Here is a 19,415-nt window from a genome sequence, read left to right as displayed (position 1 = left end):
AACGTCCAGTGCAGACAACATCAAATCAAGAGAAGAAAAGAAGGAGGTGGCAGGACAAAAAAAAAGTGGACGGAGAGAGTGAAGGAGAGAAGGAAGAGAGAAAGAAACTGATCAGATATCGCATGCAGGCAAGATGGAGTAATGAATTCTGAATCCAATCATGGGGTAATAAAAGTTAGCTTTGGCTGGAGAAAATGCTGGACGAGGAATATGGAATGCAGCGGGGAGAAAAACAATAGAGGGAAGAAAAAGAAAGAGAGAAGATGAAATGGGTGCTATTTAGGCTCCAGGCTGAGAAGGAACAATATGAGGAAAAATAGAAACTGGCCGTTAGAGGGGAGGAGGGTGAGAGGGAGAGAGAGTTAATAGCAGATGGAGACAAAGATGGGGGCGGAGGTGGTTATTGTGCTGCATAAATGATAACAACAATTAAGATCACTGTAAACACACTCTCCCTCACACAGCTGCATCCACGCACAGAACAACGCATGCAAGCGTTTGAATATGCAGACGCACTCGCAAGATAAATGCATGGCTACACTATGCCCGGAGAGCAGCTTAATGATAGAGAGATATGAGGGTTAATGCAGTGAGCACAAACATACGCACACGCGCACACACACAAACACACACACACACACACACACCTACACGCGTGCGCACAAACAACCACATGGAAAGATAATGACTACCTGAGAGATAGCAGGGTTAATATGTGAGCCGCACACACGCGAAAACACAGCACATCATTTTCAATTTACTTCTGGTGCCAACTGCCCTCCCTTCCTTTCTCCATTTCCTTCTCAGTTTCTACCCGCTCCCTCTAGTGCTCCGTCTTTTCATATTCCCCATCTCTTGTCCCGATATTCACCGCTTTAGGTACCAAACACAATTGCATTGATTAACAGGGGCCCACTGACATAATATTCCCTCCAAAGTCACCCTCCCTCCCTCCCTGTGCCTCTATTTTCCCTCTCCTCTATGTCTTTCACTCTTTCTTCATCCGACTCTCCGCTCTTTGTCACAAACTGCTGATTCGCTGACCCTGATCAGTCTTTTGGTGAGAAAAAGAAAGCAGCAAAGAAAAAGAGAAAGAAAAGAAAGAAGTGGAGAAAGTAACTGGAGGCATGAGAGAAGGGGAGCAAAGAAATGAGAATGCTGTGAAATGAACAGCATAAAGGTTCTGTAAATACAGGGCACATGACTCAGGGACTGAGTGATTGATTGAGGAAAGAAGGCCAGGTTTAAGAGGAGGAGACAAGGAGAAAAGGAGGACAAAGTGCAGCAGGATGGTGGAGGTGGCGTAAAATATGTGAGGGGAGTAGCAGGAAAAGAAATATTGATTACTGGGATGTGTATACGTGTACGGCCTAAACAAATATGCCAAACATCCTGTTTTGAGTGACAGTGCTGTGGGTCTGTGGGTGTGTGTGTGTGTGCACCTGTGTGTGTGTGTGTGTGTGTGTGTGTGTGTGTGTGTGTGTGTGTGCGTGCGTGCAATGGAGAGTGACAGAGAAAGAAGGAGAGAGCGGCGAAATGAGATGGAATGAGAGGGAGGCGGATAGTTGCGGGTAAGAAAAAGAGATGGAGGTGTGGCGCGATCGGGAGAGACAGACCTGTTAGTAGGAGAGAGGGAAAAGGAGGATGTAATAATGAAGGGGAGAGGGAGGAAAAACAGCTTTGTTGTTGTTGTTTTCTTTAAGGTGAAGACGATGTGGCAGGGAACAATGGGAAGGACAGAGACGAGGACAGAGGAAAGAAGAGCGCCAAAGACGGCTGCAGTCGTATCATTTGGTGGAGCTGCATTCCACTGACTCTGTGAGCCATTAACTGTTCGGCCCATCACTGCATTTTACTCTTGTGATGTGTTTACGTCGCACTGCTCAACCAGCCTCTGCTATTCCATTACGGTGAGCCTGGTTGGAAGTGTGAGCACAGTGTATTCTTATATACAATATCCACTTTTCCTGTCGAGCGTACTCCGCCTGTTATCGAACGTGCGACTGCCGACATCTCCTGGAGGCTCGCCACTATAAAGCAAACACAAGTAAATTATAATCAACTCCTCATCTAAATATATCTTACTATGTAGTTCATCATGTGTTTCAATTGGAGAAATACTGCAAACTGAATCATAAAAGGCACGCAGTGAGGCGGAAACACACACACTGAAACACACACATACTACACACAGAGGGGAAACAAGTGTGGGAAAGAGAAGGAGAGCGATTACAGTTTCATTTGATTTTCTACCATAAATGAATCTTTTGTTAAAATGCAAATGTTCACATTTATTTATATATATATATATATATATATATATATATATATATATATATATATATATATATATTTGGCAAAGGACTGTCTACAACCCAGGGACAGTTTAAATTGGGTTTAGTTCGTCAAAAGGTGTGTAGATGTCAGTTTTCCCTTGACAGGCTTCAAGGTAAGGAATCAGTTAGTGATGGAGACATGAACGCTCAAAGCAGCATTGCCAGGATCTGACCATCGCTGCTACTTTATTATTTGGATAATAATGTGTTGATTTTGGTCATTTGTGATTGTGATGTTTGTGTTAGTTCAATAAATATTGTAATGTTTTCTTTTCTTCAACGTGACTGCTCTAACTACAAAATACAATAAAAAAAGATGGAATTGAAAACCTTTCAAATTTGATAAGAGTACTTTCTTTGATGATTATTTTCTGCTTCACCACAGTGCATATACCCTCAATCATCATCTGCTGTCTCGATCATTACATCAGCGCTCACACATTAAAGTATTTGTACTGCACAGAGTTGATCTCTCAATTTGTCAATCACTGTAATAAGCAGCTATAACTGCATCTACAGTATCATTATTTTTCAGCTGAGCCTGTTTAGTTTGTCTTTTTAAAACAAAGAAAGTGGCATTTACGGTCCAAAAGAAGCTGGCGTACACGCCAGCGACTGTTAGAAGCAAACTAAAAACACCTTCAGGAATATTTGCAGAGTACTTAAGCGCAGGCTGACGGAGACAGCTAATCAAGAAGATGAGAGAGAAAACATTCACGAAGGCAAGCCAGTCTCCTCTTTCTCTTCCAAAATTGCCAGTCAGTACTTCACAATCAAAACACATCGCGTCATATCTCCCTCCGCTTGAACATTTCAATCCACTGCATGATATGTTCACTGTGATTACACATATGAATTAATGACTAGCTTCACTGGTTTGAACAATGGCTTGTCAGTGTTGTGTAGCTGAAGGCAACTCAAGTACTTTGAATGTACATCCCTCTGTAGAGGATTACAGTGAAGCCTATATTATTCCTGCAAACTCCAAAGAGACAAAAAAAAAAGTTGTATCGCCTCTAAACACAAAATGAAAATTTGATTCTTGGTGTCAGTGTGACGGTAGCAGAACAATCACAATGTTTTAGAGTATCAGATCGCCTCCTTCAACTCAACTGTATGCTACAGCTGCAGCGAGCGCCTGCGGTGGAAATTGAGTCGCGGGAGACAAGTTAACCGCTCGGGTAGGAGTCAGTTGTTGGCATCCACGCCTCTCTGAGCTCCTTTCCCACTGAACTCCAATGGAGGCAGCGTGCCAGACCGTGTGCTGCATCGCCTCTGCTGGGGAAATGTGAATGGGGAAGGAGTCCGTGGAGTCTGGAGTGTGTGCAGTGTGTGGAGTTGTGGGGAAGTGCAGTGTTCAGCGTTGTGTTTACCCCACGTCGGGGCTCTGCTGCTTCATTCCATTCTGTCATGCAGAGTAATGGACCCGCTCCCTGCTGCCTATGGCACAGGCTGCACTGAATCAGGCCCGGCAGCTTTGCGCAGCAACACAAAACATCTGAAATGCATGCAGGCTAATATATCGTCTACTGTACATCATTAGAAGAAATTGCAGCACTGTGAGTGCCTTGGAAAATAATTCCAACCCTGAAGATGAAGACATCCTCTCCCCCACCCCTCCCGCCACCCATTCGTCCACATTTATGACCGCAGTGTGCTCGAGAACACTGCTGCATGTAGGCTCTATAATTTCCTTGGGTCCATAGCTGTGCTATAGCAAAAGATAAGATAAGATAAAGTGCCGGCACAGTGTGGTGCCCACAGTGTGCATATATGCGAGTGTATCAATGTCTGTGTGTGTGTGTGTGTGTGTGCGTGTGTGTGTCATGCGGGGTAATATGGCAGTGTGGGGGAGTGGAGGAATGAAGAGAAGAGTGCAGCTGGAGCTCAATGCTCCTCGTGTTAATTGGCCCATACTTCAATCACAGCCACTGGAGTGTGTCCTCTCTGACTGAACATATCCTCTCTCCCTCTTTCTCCCATCCCCAATCTCTCTCTCCCTCTCTCACCCCCTTTCTCTCTGTCCTGCTGCCCTTGTTCACCCACTCATCCACTCCTCCTCCCCCCGCACACACCCTCACTCAGTCTGCCTCACTCTGTCACTTGATTCGGTTTTCACTTGTTCATTCATCTTTCCATTCATTCAATCAGTCACCTCACTCCGTACCATCTCACTTTCACCAACTCACCACTCTTCCCTCTTTCTCCCGCTGCACTCAGCCCACAACACAACTCCTCTCCTGTTCTCCTCCAGCCCTCCCCCCTTCTTTCCTTTCGCGCATTTCTTTGTCCTGCACTTCTTTCACTCTGTACTTCCTCCCCTCCATCACTTCCTCTCATATCTTTCTCCTTCTCTCTCTCTCTTTGATCCCTGTTGAGCAGAAGAGCCACCAGGCAGGCGAGCGCCTCTTGTTCCCATTGTGCGTAGTGAGCAGCGAGTAGCGCAGCGTGCAGCAGCAGGGCGTACAGTGCTGTGTGTTTTTACTGCATGGCTGTAAACAGCAGTAGTAAAGCCCCCTGCTGCTGCTGGTGCAGCCGCTGCTGCTGCTGCTGCTGGTGCTGCCGCTGCTGCTGCAGCCGCCGCCTCCTCCCTCGGACTCTATGACCGTGGCGATCAAAAGCCATTCAAGTGACACATCGACAAAGCCATCCATCAAACCCTTGTGACACCAGGACCTCACAGGGAAACGTATCACATTATATTTGTAAATTACACATGCCACAGGCTGATAACCAGATTAGAGCTGGTCGCTTTCATAAACCTGACACCGTTTTTTTATGTGTAACAGGGAAATGTGAGGGCCGATGTGGAGTAAGAAAAATAAATAGGGGTTTACAAATCTAAGACAAATACGTCACACAATTAGAACTAGATTAAAATCACTGTTACAATCTTATTTCTATAACAAAGTAATACTGCCGAAGGTGGAAAATAAAACGACACATTCTCGATCGTATATGCTAGAAAAATGCAAAGACATTTTTCTCTAAAATGTGCCATCACAGGAACGGGGGAAAGTGGCCTTGGCATCTAACGTCTCTTCTTTTTATTCTGACATTTCAAGTCCATTTAATTACCATGTGGTCATACAACACGTATTTCACTCTAAAGTTCGGAGTATCTTGCCTTTAATTCAAACGTTTTTTTTCATGGGTTCAGATTAAACACTTTTGCCAAGAGACAGTGTCAATTAATTGGACTTCACTTCCGTACTTTCAGGAGATAAATGTCATTACTTGAATGGGAGGGCACTCCTTCCCTCTGTGGATTGATGGAAATGAGCTGAAGCTGACCCTGGATGCTGTGTAGCACTAACAATTCTCTGACCTAATTTTTTCACAAAAAAAAGAAACGTCTTAGTCCTCCCCACTGTGGTTTTTGAAACACCAGATACAGATTCACATCCATGACGGATGATTATTAATGAAATATTTGACATTACCGCATCTCTCTCATCTCTTTAGTACATAGCATTCAGCTCAGGGTGTATAATTACCTAAGAGGAGAATGTGTTTAATTTTGCTTTAATATAAACCCGGCACATGTCTAGTAATTGCAGTGATGCTTGAAAATGAACTCATATTACCTGAAATAGAAATCAGCTGATAAAAATAAAAGCCTGTCAGTTATTTCCCTTTGCTTTGTAATACAGACGTGGCATTTTGAAATATTCACTTTGTTTGTCTCTGTGTGTGTGTGTTTGTGTGTGTGTGTGTGTGTGTGTGTGTGTGTGTGTGTGTGTGTGTGTGTGTGTGCGCGCGTGCGTGTTATCTTTCAACCTCCTGTCATCCATTTAATCCTCAGAATATTGCAAGCTAATACACATGCACTATATTTATAGTTTTACAGACAGCATAAACAACATAAATTTGTGTATAAAGGATGCACAGGAATATTTAAATAATATTTTATCTTCATACACTTACACAGACACAAACACACACCTTCATATATACACAGCCATTCAGGAAACATCAGTTACAAATGGTGTACTACTCTCATGAGTATTCAAACATAAACATCAGTAAGGTCACATGCTTTTGTGTGGAAAGGCCACTGTCTGGGGATCTTAAATCAGGAATTCACATGACGTCGTGCAGTGTATTATTTCAATAAGCCTCACTGGCCTATACTAACTTGACTTGAATGAATAAAATATGCTTTATAAGGAGAACATATGGTTTGTATGCCCACTGCCAAAGCTTGTATAATATAAGTGCTTACTTTAAGGTTGGCCGAGGAACAAGAATATTTCATTTCCTCACCTCTACACCTGACATGTGATACAGACGGGGGCAGAGGACCGCAGCACGGCTCCATGCCCCTTCTGCTCCCAGGTTGGCGACGACCACATCATTTAACAAATTCAATGTACATATAAATTGTTTTATGTAGTTGCTTTTCTTTTTGGATCCTCCGTCAAGATGTCCTTACAGCGCAGGACCTGGGGGTTTATCATATTATGTTTGTTTTAAAAAGAACAGTCTCTCACTGCTCAACCTTTTACAGGCATCCAGAAACTCTGAGGGCTTTGTGTTCGGGGGGGGGAAATAGCTTCAATATCACAGAACTATCAATGCCGTGCAATCATCTAAGAATAAACATGCATTCAAGCTGTGCATTTACATAATGTACAATCATGAATGAAATGCTTGGCTGATTGTTGTTGGGTTTTTTTTGTTTTTTTTTCAAACACGCATTGAGATTGAAATCAGGAACAAATTGGATGTAAGATTTTCAGCAGATGGGATGAGACAGTAGAAATAACTCTGGGAATATTCAGAATTTAGTGGAATCATGTTACGGCACGGAACAAATACACAGTTTTTTTTTTAAAAACAATAACGTTAAATGGATTATTTTTTCATTACATCTCAAGCTGGTAGTCGCAATGCCACAGTGTCGCTCTGCTCTGCTTGCCACAGCGCTTCCATTAATTCCCTCATTGATTGGCCAGACACTAGGATCACCTCGCCAGATCTAAATAAGTCACTAATTATATAAGCAAGATGAAAAGCAACCAACACTGCAGCTCTTCAGGACCTGTAAGGTGAAACGCTCTGGAACAAACCAGGAAGCTTCTCGAGACTCTGAGCAGAAAAACGTATCTCACTCTGCATCATAATGATTCTTAGTTTATTCTGTGGATAAACAGATTAACTCGGTGTGGGAAACCTTTACTGATAACTATCCTGCCTTTCTCACAAGGTCACTCATCGGCAGGTGCACTCGCACAAGCAGACGTGCACGTGTCGACGTTACACGTATGGAGGAATGCAGATGTCACGTTAACCCATTTTAGAAGAAGAGAAAGCGTAAGCTGTTCTCTTCCAGTAGCAGGTTCCACATGTTGCTGAAGTCGAGCTGGATTCTGACTGCTTAAAAGCTAATGCTGCAATGTCACAATGTTGTGTACAGGTTTCAGCTGCGTTCGCAGCACATCTGGCTCTGCCCCCGCTCATAGCCAAAGGTGTTAGAAACACTTCTGTCAGCCTATCCTATAAACGTTGGGGGATCAGTCTGGCTCAGGAAATGCACTCCCATGCAGGCAGAAGCCCAACCGGGGGAGAGGAATTTGAGGATTGAGACCAGTGACAGGGTTTGTTTTTGCGTAGCCTCAGATGATTCTCAAGAGTAAAAGGTGGTGAAAGGTTAGTGACAGGAATGTCAGAACCCCACCATGTTGTCTTTGCGCAGACACATCTAGAAGCCCATCCTGTGCTGCTTGTTTCACTGCAACAAATATTAACCATCGTTCTCCCGAGAACAATCTTGATCAAATCTGGTTTACTGGTTAATGAACCAATGAATATATCTAGCACAATAAATACATCTAATTTCGGCTCGATTTTATTTAGCTGGTGCGACTAATCATCTTGGAATAATGCGGAATAATGAGTTGCAATATAGCAAGAGGTTTTCCCGTTCTTTTTTTTTTTATAAACAAATCTTTGTCTTTTCCATATTGCACAAACAAACACTAAACAGAACAAGACAAAACAAAATGAAAAAAAGTACATATAGGCATTTCAGATAAAGATATCAATGGCATGTTACTTTTGTTAGGCGTTCCTATCATTATCCATTATTATTAATCCCTATCGACTAGTATCCAGTTTCTAAACTCAGACAAAAGGTTGAAACACAACACGCTACAGAGCACTGTACGCCAAAACCACCAGACGCAGGAACAGCTACTTTCCACTGGCCGACACTCTGATGAACAAGTAATTAGACTCCTCCATCTGCAGTACTTTGCACTGTTTCGACTACTGCTTCTTTAATGTCTTTTTTTTTAATATTCATCTTGCTTATTAAGAGCAACTTGTAACCAGAGTCAAATGTAACCAGAGTCAAATTTCATGTGTGTGTAAACACACATTGGCCAATAAAGCTGATTCTGATTCTTTAACGTGAAACATGAATGCATGCATAGATAATCCAAGAATAGTGCTTCTTCAGAAAGCAACACTACCGACGGACAATTAAACAGCAGTTGTAATATTCAGGTATAAATGACACAGAGCATCCACTGCCATCAATTGATCTCCTTGCTATTTCTCATCACCGCTCTATGTAAAATTGGTGAATAGGTGATTCTTTTTCCCCAAAGCTGCAGCCCGTAATAGAGAATATGTCAGTTAACACTGAACATATTACGCAACAATCAAAATTGATGAGCCTGATCAGCATCAGACCAAGGTTGGGGTCATTTATTGGCTCATTCAAAAAAAAATGAGATTGAAATTGCTCTTACACAATTGACAAGAGAGTATTCACTCCTAATCACCTTTCAGGAGACAGACTAAAAAAGGCTTTGATGTGTAAAAAAAATTCCAATTTGAATAATGAAACCTGAATTGAGAACAAATTAATCCCGACCCTGAGTCAGACTACCTGTATTCCAAGCATATTGTACATTTAGTTATTTTCGATGTCAGAAACCAGGAGAGGATCTGAAAGACTGTTTTGAATCACAATGCCAATTTTTGAAGCTATTTACACGAAGAGATGAAGCACATTAAAACAAGCCCAGGAACATCAAACTATCTTCATCACAGGCTTTCAACCATCTTCCATCCCTCTTCTTCCCTTGTCTCCCCCTCCTTGCTGTACTGAAGATAACACGCTGTGCAAATTCCATTCAGGTGCAAACGCACACATTTGCATTCGTAACAGCTGTATAGTCGGCACCTGTTTATGAAGGAATTCCAAGTTTAAACTTGAAAGAAAATAGAGCCAAGCTATTTTTATATGAAGTGATAATACAATGAAACAGGTTCAACTCAGCACATGTAACCTGCACCTCGTAAATCCGGCACCGTCACTCCAGTACAAAGCCTTCTATAAATGCCGGCGTCTGGATTCTTTGAGAAGAGAATGACAAAGATGTTGAAGAAAAGCTGGCCCTCATGCACCGCAGGGAAGTCTCACAGATCAGGAGGCATGACACAGCAGCCCAGGGTGACATGCGACATGGGCCACAGACACAGGATAACATAGTTTTTATAAATGCTCCTATTTCCTCTTTTTAATAACCACTTATGCTGTCATTTCCTGCCCGTCCATCATCATGAAGGACCGCACCACACTGCTGCAAAGCGTTGCATGTCGCAAAACATTCCTGCACATCTCTCCATCCGCTGTCATTTCCCTTCATCCTCCTTTCCTCTGTTGTGTGTGTCTGTGTCTATGTGAAGTGCACTCATATATATATATATATATATATATATATATATATATATATATATATATATATATATATATATATATAGGCAAGGTCCCAAGGTCCTCTCTCATCCCGAACTGTTACTGGTGATGTGTATTTGTGTGCAATATGATATTCAACGAGTGTGTATTTTTGGATGCTCTTGTTGCTTGTGTGTGTGCGTGGGTGTGTCTGACTGCATTCCCATGGGTATCTGCCTGAATGTACTTTTTGAGACTGTGTGTGTGTGTGTGTGTGTGTGTGTGATTGTGTATTGCATGCAACCATGTGAAGCTGTGTGCCTGAATGCAGCCTCCAGACTTGTATTCCCAAAACAAGCTGCAGGGCTTTGGCTCAGGTTTGTGTGTACGAGTGCGTGTGTGTGTGTGTGTGTGTGCGCGCACCTGTTTGATAGCGACTGCGTGTAAGAGGTGTACGCTAATTCTTCCTCACTGTGTGTGTGTGTGTGTGTGTGTGTGTGTGTGTGTTCGAACTCGTCTGTGTGCCTGCTGTGTCTCTCTACCAGTCTGTCCATATGTCTGTCTGTTTCCAACTCCACCTGTTTGGTAAGAAACTTCCTCTCGTTCCGTCTCCAGCATGTGTTTGACTCTCTTTGCTAGTCCCGGTCCGCACTAAGCCGGAGGGGCAGCACCTCGGGGTTGCTGAAGAGCAGCAGCTGCCACCTTACTGAAGAGAAATCCTCAGATGTTCAGGTGATATTAAAGTTATTTCTAAGTTTCTACGGCATAACAATTTTGTTTTCATGTTGATTATTGCAATACTGTACCATTCTTCCTTATAAAAAACTGCATTTTAATCGCGCTTACTAAACGACCGTGTGCCGCTGCAGTTCAGTATCGGAGCTATCTATCCAGACCCTCCACTCTCTAAAAACTTGTGGTGAACCGAGCTTCACAAATGAAGCCCGGTTTGCCAACATAGCACTACATCATTTTTTGTTTTCCCCTGCAACTTGTTATAATGAAATACATCATAATGTCACTATTACGTCTAATTAGCGGTGGGTACTTTGAGATGTCACTGATAGCTTGGCAGCTCCCTGAGATACTGTTTAAATACTAATGTAGTAACACTAATAAATATGACTATTGCTAAATCCAACGTTACTCTTTTTGTTTTGCATTTCAACGTGACATTTAAATCTATGCAGTTAAGTAAATAAAGGAGTTCATGAGTCTCTTCTAACTCTTTTTTTTATTATCAATTAATATGCAGGCAGTTTCGTAAACACGTGCCATCACAACTTTCCAGAGTTCAAGGTGAGGTCTCAAAGACATTTGGTTTACAGTGAAAACTGAGCACATTGGAGAAGTTGGATCCAAAATATCTATGCCATTTTTTCCAGTTTTTGATTGAAAACTGTTTAAAAAAACTATCAAAATAGTATCTTACTATTTTTTCTGTTGTTTAATCAATTAATTAATTAAAATTTCTAAAATTTTACACTTTTAGAGAACCAAATTGTCATTTTTTTCAGTCTTTAAAACTGATTAACATTCATCTCAAACTGTGAATATGTTGAATAGTAATGTATTAATTGATAACGTATTTAGTTTTAATATCATGTCAAAGGCTGCATCAAAGACAAAGTCAGGTCCTGCGTTTAATAAGACTATCGTTGGCAATTTAGACAAGTACTTAATTCCAGAGAAGAGTGAATCAGATAAATTGTGACCCCTGCTGATTTTAATGGCGGGCATTCTTCACTGAAATTATATGGATTTGTATATTTAATGAACGCTTGTCAGAGATGTTATTAGGAGACAATATGGATTTGTAGTTCATGACTTTTGTATTGGCGTACACAAATCCTTCAGGACATTTATTTAACATTCAAACAATTGATCACCTCACATGACACCCCACTGCCACCACAAGTGTGAAACTTGTGTCTCGCAACAGTGAACATGCAACACGTTCAGCAACACAACGCGGGGTGAAGTCCAGAGAGGAACACCGGGAGAGGGGAGTACAGTAATCGCTCCAAAACACCAGCCTCTGATCTCGTTAAACACTAATTGATGTTCTATGTTAACGAGCTTTACCTTAATTAGTGGTATTAAAGAGAACACTGGCTGCAACGCGTGGAAAGGGTGGGAGAGTGGTGTGGTTGGGCGGCAGGATTGAGGAAACTATCCGCTAATGTTGCATCAAACAAATGATGAAAGGGGGAGGCGGGAGAAAGAGAGGGAAGGGAAAAGGAAACTGTGCAGAGGAAGTCACAGGTTGCAAGGGGTGAGAGAAGAGACGGAAAGGATTGAGGCAAGAAGAAACAGGGGGATTGGGAGAAGAAAAGAGAGAGAGGTGATGGGGGGAGGGGATTGAGCTAAGCTTGAATGTTTCTGTGCAAAAGTCAATGAATCAATGAGGTGAAATTGATGAAGAGCAGGGGGTTGGAGAAAACAAGCACACAAATGTTGACTCTATCCCTCTCATCTCTGCCTTCCATTCCATTCCAGCCAGCCCGCTCTTACTCGCCCCTTCGTGCTGCTGCTTTTTCCAATCTCTCACCCGGTTCTCCCCTCGTGCCTTCCCTCCTCCTCCTCCTCCTCTTCCTCCTCACACCTTCTCTCATCTCTGCCTCCCTCCACACCTTCTGTCTCTCTCATCACCTCTCCTCTTCGCTCTCCTCCCCTTCTGCCCCTGACTCACAGCTGGTACAGTACGGATCTCTCTGGGCAACTGTACGACAGATCGGGCTCTGCTGACACTGAAGGCAACACTTTACGGGCAGCAGTGCATGCAGCACACTGCTGCAGTACGCCTGTGTGGACATTTCACGGGTCTTGCGAGGGAAAATGATAAACTGAACAGAGCATGTCACCTGTGAGTGAGAGAGCTGATTGAAATGGATACTGGCTGGAGCGTTCAGCTGAGAGAGGAGAGAGACACCAAAACACCCCACAGAAATGGAAAAACAAACGCAATAATTCCAATTTCCATCTGGATAAATGCATTCAGTGGCCTCACAGAGCAAGCCCATGCATTTGATCTTGCACTCACAATCACTGCAGCAAATCTGTAAGAGAAGCAACACTGTGCTTCTCCTTCCTTCCTCCCCCCCCCCCCTCCAGTTCAACAGAAAGATCTTGTGGACCCTTCGGTGGTCCAACATCTTTCATTTTTGTACCATAAAAAAATTGGTGGTGCTAGTGGTTCGGGTTTCCACCTGTTATTCACTCACTGCAAGGCCAAAACAAAAGTTATTTGGGCTCCCACAGGGGATGCAAATTTAGAAATCTACCTACAGAGTGAAATCTCTCACACACTCCTTCACCCAGCTGGGGAAAGAAACGCCTGTTCCAGCTGTCTGAGAGTGTTTGAGACAAGTCAGCCCGTCGGGGTAGATTCCTCGGTGGCAACAGAGGGATAACTGTGTGCTGCCATACGCCCAAATATCCAGCGTATCGGGATATAAATAGATCAAGAGGAAAAACTGATCGGCAATCTTGCGGGCTTAGCGGTGGATATAGGACGAGCAAGCAGACGCACTCACTCACGCACGCACGGACACACACGCGCGCGCGCGCGCGCACACACACACACGCACACATTCGCGCACTAACATTGACCACGCAGCCTGAGAAAATGAGCATCAACAGATATGATCACCTCAATTAATACATCCGCAGCAGAGTGAGGAGGAAACTGCAGCCAGCGCCGGTGTTTAAAGACTTAAACGAAACCCAAACTCTCTGTCTTTATTAATAATGCATAGAAAATTCCTTGCAGACAAAATCATAGCCCAAAGGTTTAGTCTATATGATTAATTGAACTACCGGTAATCTGAGAGCGTGTGTATCGTCGGAATATGTGTGCCGGCTGCTGTGAGGAGCGTATGCGTTAAGGGGCTAAGAGGCTCGTGAGTTTCCAGGCGCAGCAATGACAGAGGGGTCAAAGCTCCGGTGCGCCGGCCGTTTCCACCTCTCCATCCCCGAGCATCCATCGCTCCATCACAAGCGGCCGTACAGATGCCGACACCCGAGCTCCCTATTCCTGTCTCAATGACGCGCAGCACCCTCGCACTGCCCAAGCCGCAATTAATCTAAGCGGCACACAGTCTGTGTACGTGTGTGCGCGGCGTGGAGCGGAGAAGAAGAGGAAAAAAAAATGCCTCCGCACTGCAAATATCATTGAAAATAAATGTACTTACTGTTTTTCACCAGCCTTTCCCCCCTCTTTTCCTGCGTCCCTCCATCCTTTTTCACATCCTTCCTTTTTGAGGTATCCGTTTTGCGGGTGTCCCCCCCCCCACCGCCGCCGCCACCACACACGCACACACACACTCACGCTGGGAAAATATATATATCTAAATATATATATGTATATATACATATATATATATGTGTGTATATATATATATAAATATATGTTCTACATGTATTCAATTTCTCCGCTCTCTCTCTTTACCTCTCTCCCTCCCTCTCTCCTCTCCTCTCTCTCACACACTCGCTCTCTCTCTCTCCCTCTCTCTCTCTCTCCCTCTTTCCCTGTTCTTTTGTTAAAATTCAGTATATGCGCCCCGTCACCTAGCAACCGTCAACCTCTCTCTCCCTCCCTCCTTCCCTCTCTCTCTCTCTCTCTCGTTTCCTCCCCCCTCCCTCCCTCTCTCCATCACTGGCGACACGTGTTGAATGCTAAACTTAGCGGTCCGGAATAAAATTAATAAAGGGATGGACGCTCTATATCTCCCCCTCTCTGCCGGTCCCCCACTCTCTCTCTCTCTCTCTCTCTCTCTCTCTCTCTCTCTCTCTCTCTCTTTCTCTCTCTATCTATATCTCTCTTCCACTCTTGCGCGTATCATACTGCAATATAAATATTTACTAGAACCACTCAGCCCTCTCATTGCCCCCCAACCCCCTCTCCTCCCTCCCTTGCGTCCCTCCGCATTTCCCTCCCTCCCCTCCCCTCCACCCATCCATCCATCCATCCATCCATCTCTGGCTGCCTCCCTGCATCCCTCCCTCGCTGTCCTGCCTTTCTCTCCTGCCTCCTATCACCTCTTTCTGCTTCTCCAAGCAAAACGGAGGCGCCACACCAGCGTCTGTGGATCCACATGTGAGTGTCACCCTGCCCAGTGCGTCTTTGCATGGAGAGCTGCATGCCTGCGTGCCTGTGTGTGCGTGTGTGTGTGTGTGTGTGTGTGTGTGTGTGTGTGCGCGCACACTGGCGCAGGAATGAGAAACTACATAGCATGTCAGTGAGCATGTGTGAGCAGCCTGCAGAGAGGGGGAACATGCCGCGTTACAACACTGCAGCTCAGTTTCTGAACTCCTGATGTTTTGGCTTCAGAGCTGAAATAAGATATTTATATTTAAGCAACTTTTTTTATCAGCATTTGCTAAGGAGAAATGTTACAGTAGGCTGTGCTAGATTACGTTTTGTTTATAATTCTCTTTTGATGTGAACTTCGGGAGATGCAGACGGTCCAATCAATTGGGGATGTGTGTACTCCACTCAGTCATCCTCCCTTTCCTCTGTGTGTAATCTGGACTCATCACTGATCAACTGAGTAATCGTTAACCTCAGATCACCAGCAGACTGTTTGTGAGGCGACTCTGTTCTGGTTATTGGGGTTTAACCTTTTCATCAGACCTTTGATTGTCTTTCGTGATCACGTACAGATAAATACATAGTAAAATATACAGTCCACAGAGAGAGACAGAGAGAGAGAGAGAGAGAGGGAGAGAGAGAGAGAGGGATAGGACGAGGGCTTAAATGTGACAAATGCTTAAGGACAAGCAGGAAAAATGTCTCCCTGTATAGAAATGTATCTTTCGCCCCCGGAGGTTTGGTAAGTGATGGATGCACACTCTGCTCAATCTAATTCAACAATACACAAGATGCAATTACAATCATTATTGGCTTTGCCTCTAAATAGGACATATTGTGTGTGTGTGTGTGTGTGCGCGCGCGCGCGTGGGTCTGTGTGTGTGTGTGTGTTTAGATGTTTTATGTTTTCATCCTTTACCCAAATCATCAAAAATGTAAAAAAAAAAAAAAAAAAAAAACTAAACTTCCAGCCGATGCAGATCGTTTGGGTTTCATGTGCACTGGTTTTGAGATCTCATCAGCTTCCACTCCACAAAAGAGCTGAATGGAGTTTTGTTTGTGTTTTCTGACAGAATTGAAGAAATAAGACTTAAAGTTTCCACCAACATCTCTTTTTCCAAAATGTCCTCATTACTCTGGATAATCCACAGAGCAAGCTGTCAAAAGTTTTAATATTTCCTTGGGAGAAAGTCGTTCTACGAAAAACTCTTGACAGGGAGGCGGTAATCTCAGAGATGGATACTTTAAAAGCCAATAAACTACCTGTATGGTTTAATATTAGTAGAGCTGAACGAGAAAACATGTATATTGAACAGATCCTTCAATCTACTAGAAAATGGAAATCCATCCATTCCACTCAACTCCCAAATGTGGCTTTCTGCGGCCTTTAATTAGACTTCCTGGTTTATAATTGTGTGGATTATATACAAATGCATTTCTTGGGAAATCTACGAATTACAGCGCATTAATTTCCATAGGTGTTGCTGACCACTGCAGTGTGAATCACATTGCACCTACAGGTGTACATACAGGGCAGCAACTCAGGATTACTTTCTTTACCAAATGATTATTTTCTCAATAAACCATCAACAATGGTGGAAATAGTGAAAGAAGAACAAAAAATATGTCTCGCTAGTTTTGTCCGACCAACAGTTCAAAACCCAAAAATACTCAGTTTACAGTGCAATGATGTAAGACAGAGAAAATATTTTAAAATGAGGAGATGTTTTGAATCTGTGCTTGAAAAACGACTATAACAATTAATGAATTATTAAAACAGTTGCCTAGGCGCAGATACACACAAAGCCACTCTGTTTCCCCCCTAAATGTTTTGTGATAGCATGATGTCGCACTAACAAACAACAAACAATTAGGAACATAAATTGCTGCTACTCGTACACTGATCTATGGTCAGTTTTAGGCTTCAGTCCATATGGCAATAAAGTTGTGATGGAGGGCAATTAGGCTGATCTGCTCAACCCAGCTCAGCGATTAGGCTCCACATGGTATAGATGGCCGCTGTTTCTGGGCCATACGATTTGTGATAAGGGATCCATATCGGATTCAGTGGTGCGTTCACTGTCGCTGCTGTGGTATTAATAGGCCAGATACACATCAGCTATTCATATTTTCTGTTACGGGTAAAAGGTGAACCAGCCGCTGTACTCTTCATATTCGTCTTGTTATCTGCATTTGCCACATGCGTTCATCTTCATTTGCATTCATCAATCACTTCATCATCACCGCTTACCACGTGCTCCTCTCGCTCTCTCGCTCTCTTCCTTCCTGTCTTTATGGCGGTCTCTCCGCTTTGCCTAGGGCCGATGGAGATATTGGAGTGGCAACCTTAGGGTTTATGAGGCATGTGATGGTATGCGTCATCAATGTATTTACTCCACAGTGTGTGTCAGTATTCTCCTGTAGCACTACAATGTCTGAGTACATTGACATGATAGTTACAGCGCAGAAGAGTGTTTTCCTGTTGTGGTTAATAAAAGTTGGACGTGTTATTGAGGCACATTGCTTTGCTGATGTCTGTTTGTTTTTCCCAGTCCCACCTACTGTGTGTGAGAGCATGTGTGTGTCTGTGTGTGGGAGATCGAGTGAGACAAACAGTTTGATTTTGGTTGTTTGGTCTAATCTGATGTGACGGGGCACCACTATCTCTATTTACGCATCTGTTTAGCGCTGAGCTAATAGTCAAACAATAGGGTTTCTTCTCTCACACACACACATGCACAATTACACATATACTGTGTACACAGATGCACAGAAACATTCAATGTTGTTGAAATAGTTTTATTATTATTTATTGTGATACTTTAAATATCTTATATGCAAATGTAAGAATACACTATAGGTTGAAACCCGTTGAAAATGTTAGTTTAGTATGTAAATATGATGAATGAAAATGTTTTTGAAGTGAAAATATTTACTGCAGAAAAATCTAAAGAAATCCAAATACTTAAACGTGCTCAGCCTGTCCACGATTCTCGAGAAGCGCTACAAACAACTTCACACTCGATGCTGCAGCCACTCAAGGTCAGAAACAACAGGGAAATAAGTCCACAGTCTGGTTCACAGGAAATAACAGCAGGGGCAGACTTTAGCGTCGTCGCTACTTCTGACTGTTACATTGCTGATTCAGATTTCACTCAAAGAATATATTGAAAATGTTAATGCATGGTTATTTATTTCACTACCCAGCATACTACTTTGTAAGCTCCACCTTGAACAGTCATTTAGTAAATCTAAGTTAATTGTGCTGATACATTTTAATGCAGCAAAACATTCACTGTGCGGTATTGTGATGTACTTCTACTTCAGAGGAAAACATTGTTTTAATTTACCTGACAAAGAGATTTTACTGGTTATGTTGCAGATTTGGATCGGACTCACAAAGTATAACAAACAAAATATAATGCATTATTGATCACTAAACTATCCAGCTTCATAGACCAGAAAGCTCCTCGAACAGATAACAGTTAAGTAAATTAACATCCGTTGTGCTGATAATCCTTCTCTTTCACTCTTTGCTTGAGGTAAACATTTGATCGTAGGACTTTCACCGTGCAGTACTAAGAGTTTTTGAGAGAACATTTTGAGTTTTGTAAAAAAAAAGTTGTTGATACAGGATACTAGGTTTGAAATGGCAGCTTCACTGAACAATCGTAACGCATGTTAATGGTCACGCGGGCCCTGTGACCAATCACACGTCTAGGGTCTCGCGAAGGCCCTTCCATGTATTTTAACCAGGCTAATCTTACATAGATGAAGAGAAGTGAAACGTGATTGGATAAAAAAATTCTGTTAAACAAGTCCCAAGAAGCCATACGAGAGGCCTGAAGGAGCAGAGGAACAGATGAAGGCAGCTGTGACATGAGAAAATAAGCTAATAGGCAAACATCATTATAATGCATGTAGTGTATTTGTTGAAAACAATTACATTATACAAAAAGCTATAATTTTTAATTATGAAAAAATATATATATATATATATATATATATATATATATATATATATATATATATATATATATATATATATATTAAATTATGAAATATTTATAACTTTGCGATTCTGTTTCAGAGAAGGCTGGAAAGGCCCTAATGGCCCGCCGCTGTGATACAGTGTGGCACTTTCTTAATTAAGTTTTAATACTCATTTTTTTTGCAAAACATTAAACGTTTAGATTTAAGATCTTTCAAATAATGCCCGGTTGGAAATGTGTTCATAATCCAATCGTTTTCGAAAATTGTAAGGCCACTACGTCTGTCGCTTTGCATACTTCAGTGA

At 42.7% G+C, this 19,415-nt stretch overlaps 1 protein-coding gene across 6 annotated transcripts in view; it reads right to left on the bottom strand.

The window, feature by feature from the left end:
* Positions 1-19,415, bottom strand: part of LOC137780748 (glutamate receptor ionotropic, NMDA 2D) — a 93,639-nt gene that overhangs the window by 27,765 nt on the left and 46,459 nt on the right. Inside the window, exon 1 of one of the 6 annotated variants that reach the window (XM_068568942.1) lies at positions 14,220-14,577. The exons of 4 other annotated variants lie outside the window; for them this stretch is intronic. In XM_068568942.1, coding sequence (XP_068425043.1) covers positions 14,220-14,401 — 182 coding nt within the window. In that variant the 5' untranslated portion in view covers positions 14,402-14,577. Of the gene's footprint in view, positions 1-14,219; positions 14,578-19,415 lie in introns of those variants that run through there. One more of the 6 variants, XM_068568947.1, reaches the window with a different exon arrangement.

The sequence above is a fragment of the Clinocottus analis genome, unplaced genomic scaffold, assembly GCF_023055335.1.
Source record: "Clinocottus analis isolate CAN_PGR_092001 unplaced genomic scaffold, fCliAna1.0.p SCAF_9, whole genome shotgun sequence".
NCBI classification, from domain to species: domain Eukaryota; kingdom Metazoa; phylum Chordata; class Actinopteri; order Perciformes; family Cottidae; genus Clinocottus; species Clinocottus analis.
The sequence above is the reverse complement of the archived record's forward strand: the minus strand, read 5'-3'. Positions and strand labels throughout refer to the sequence as shown.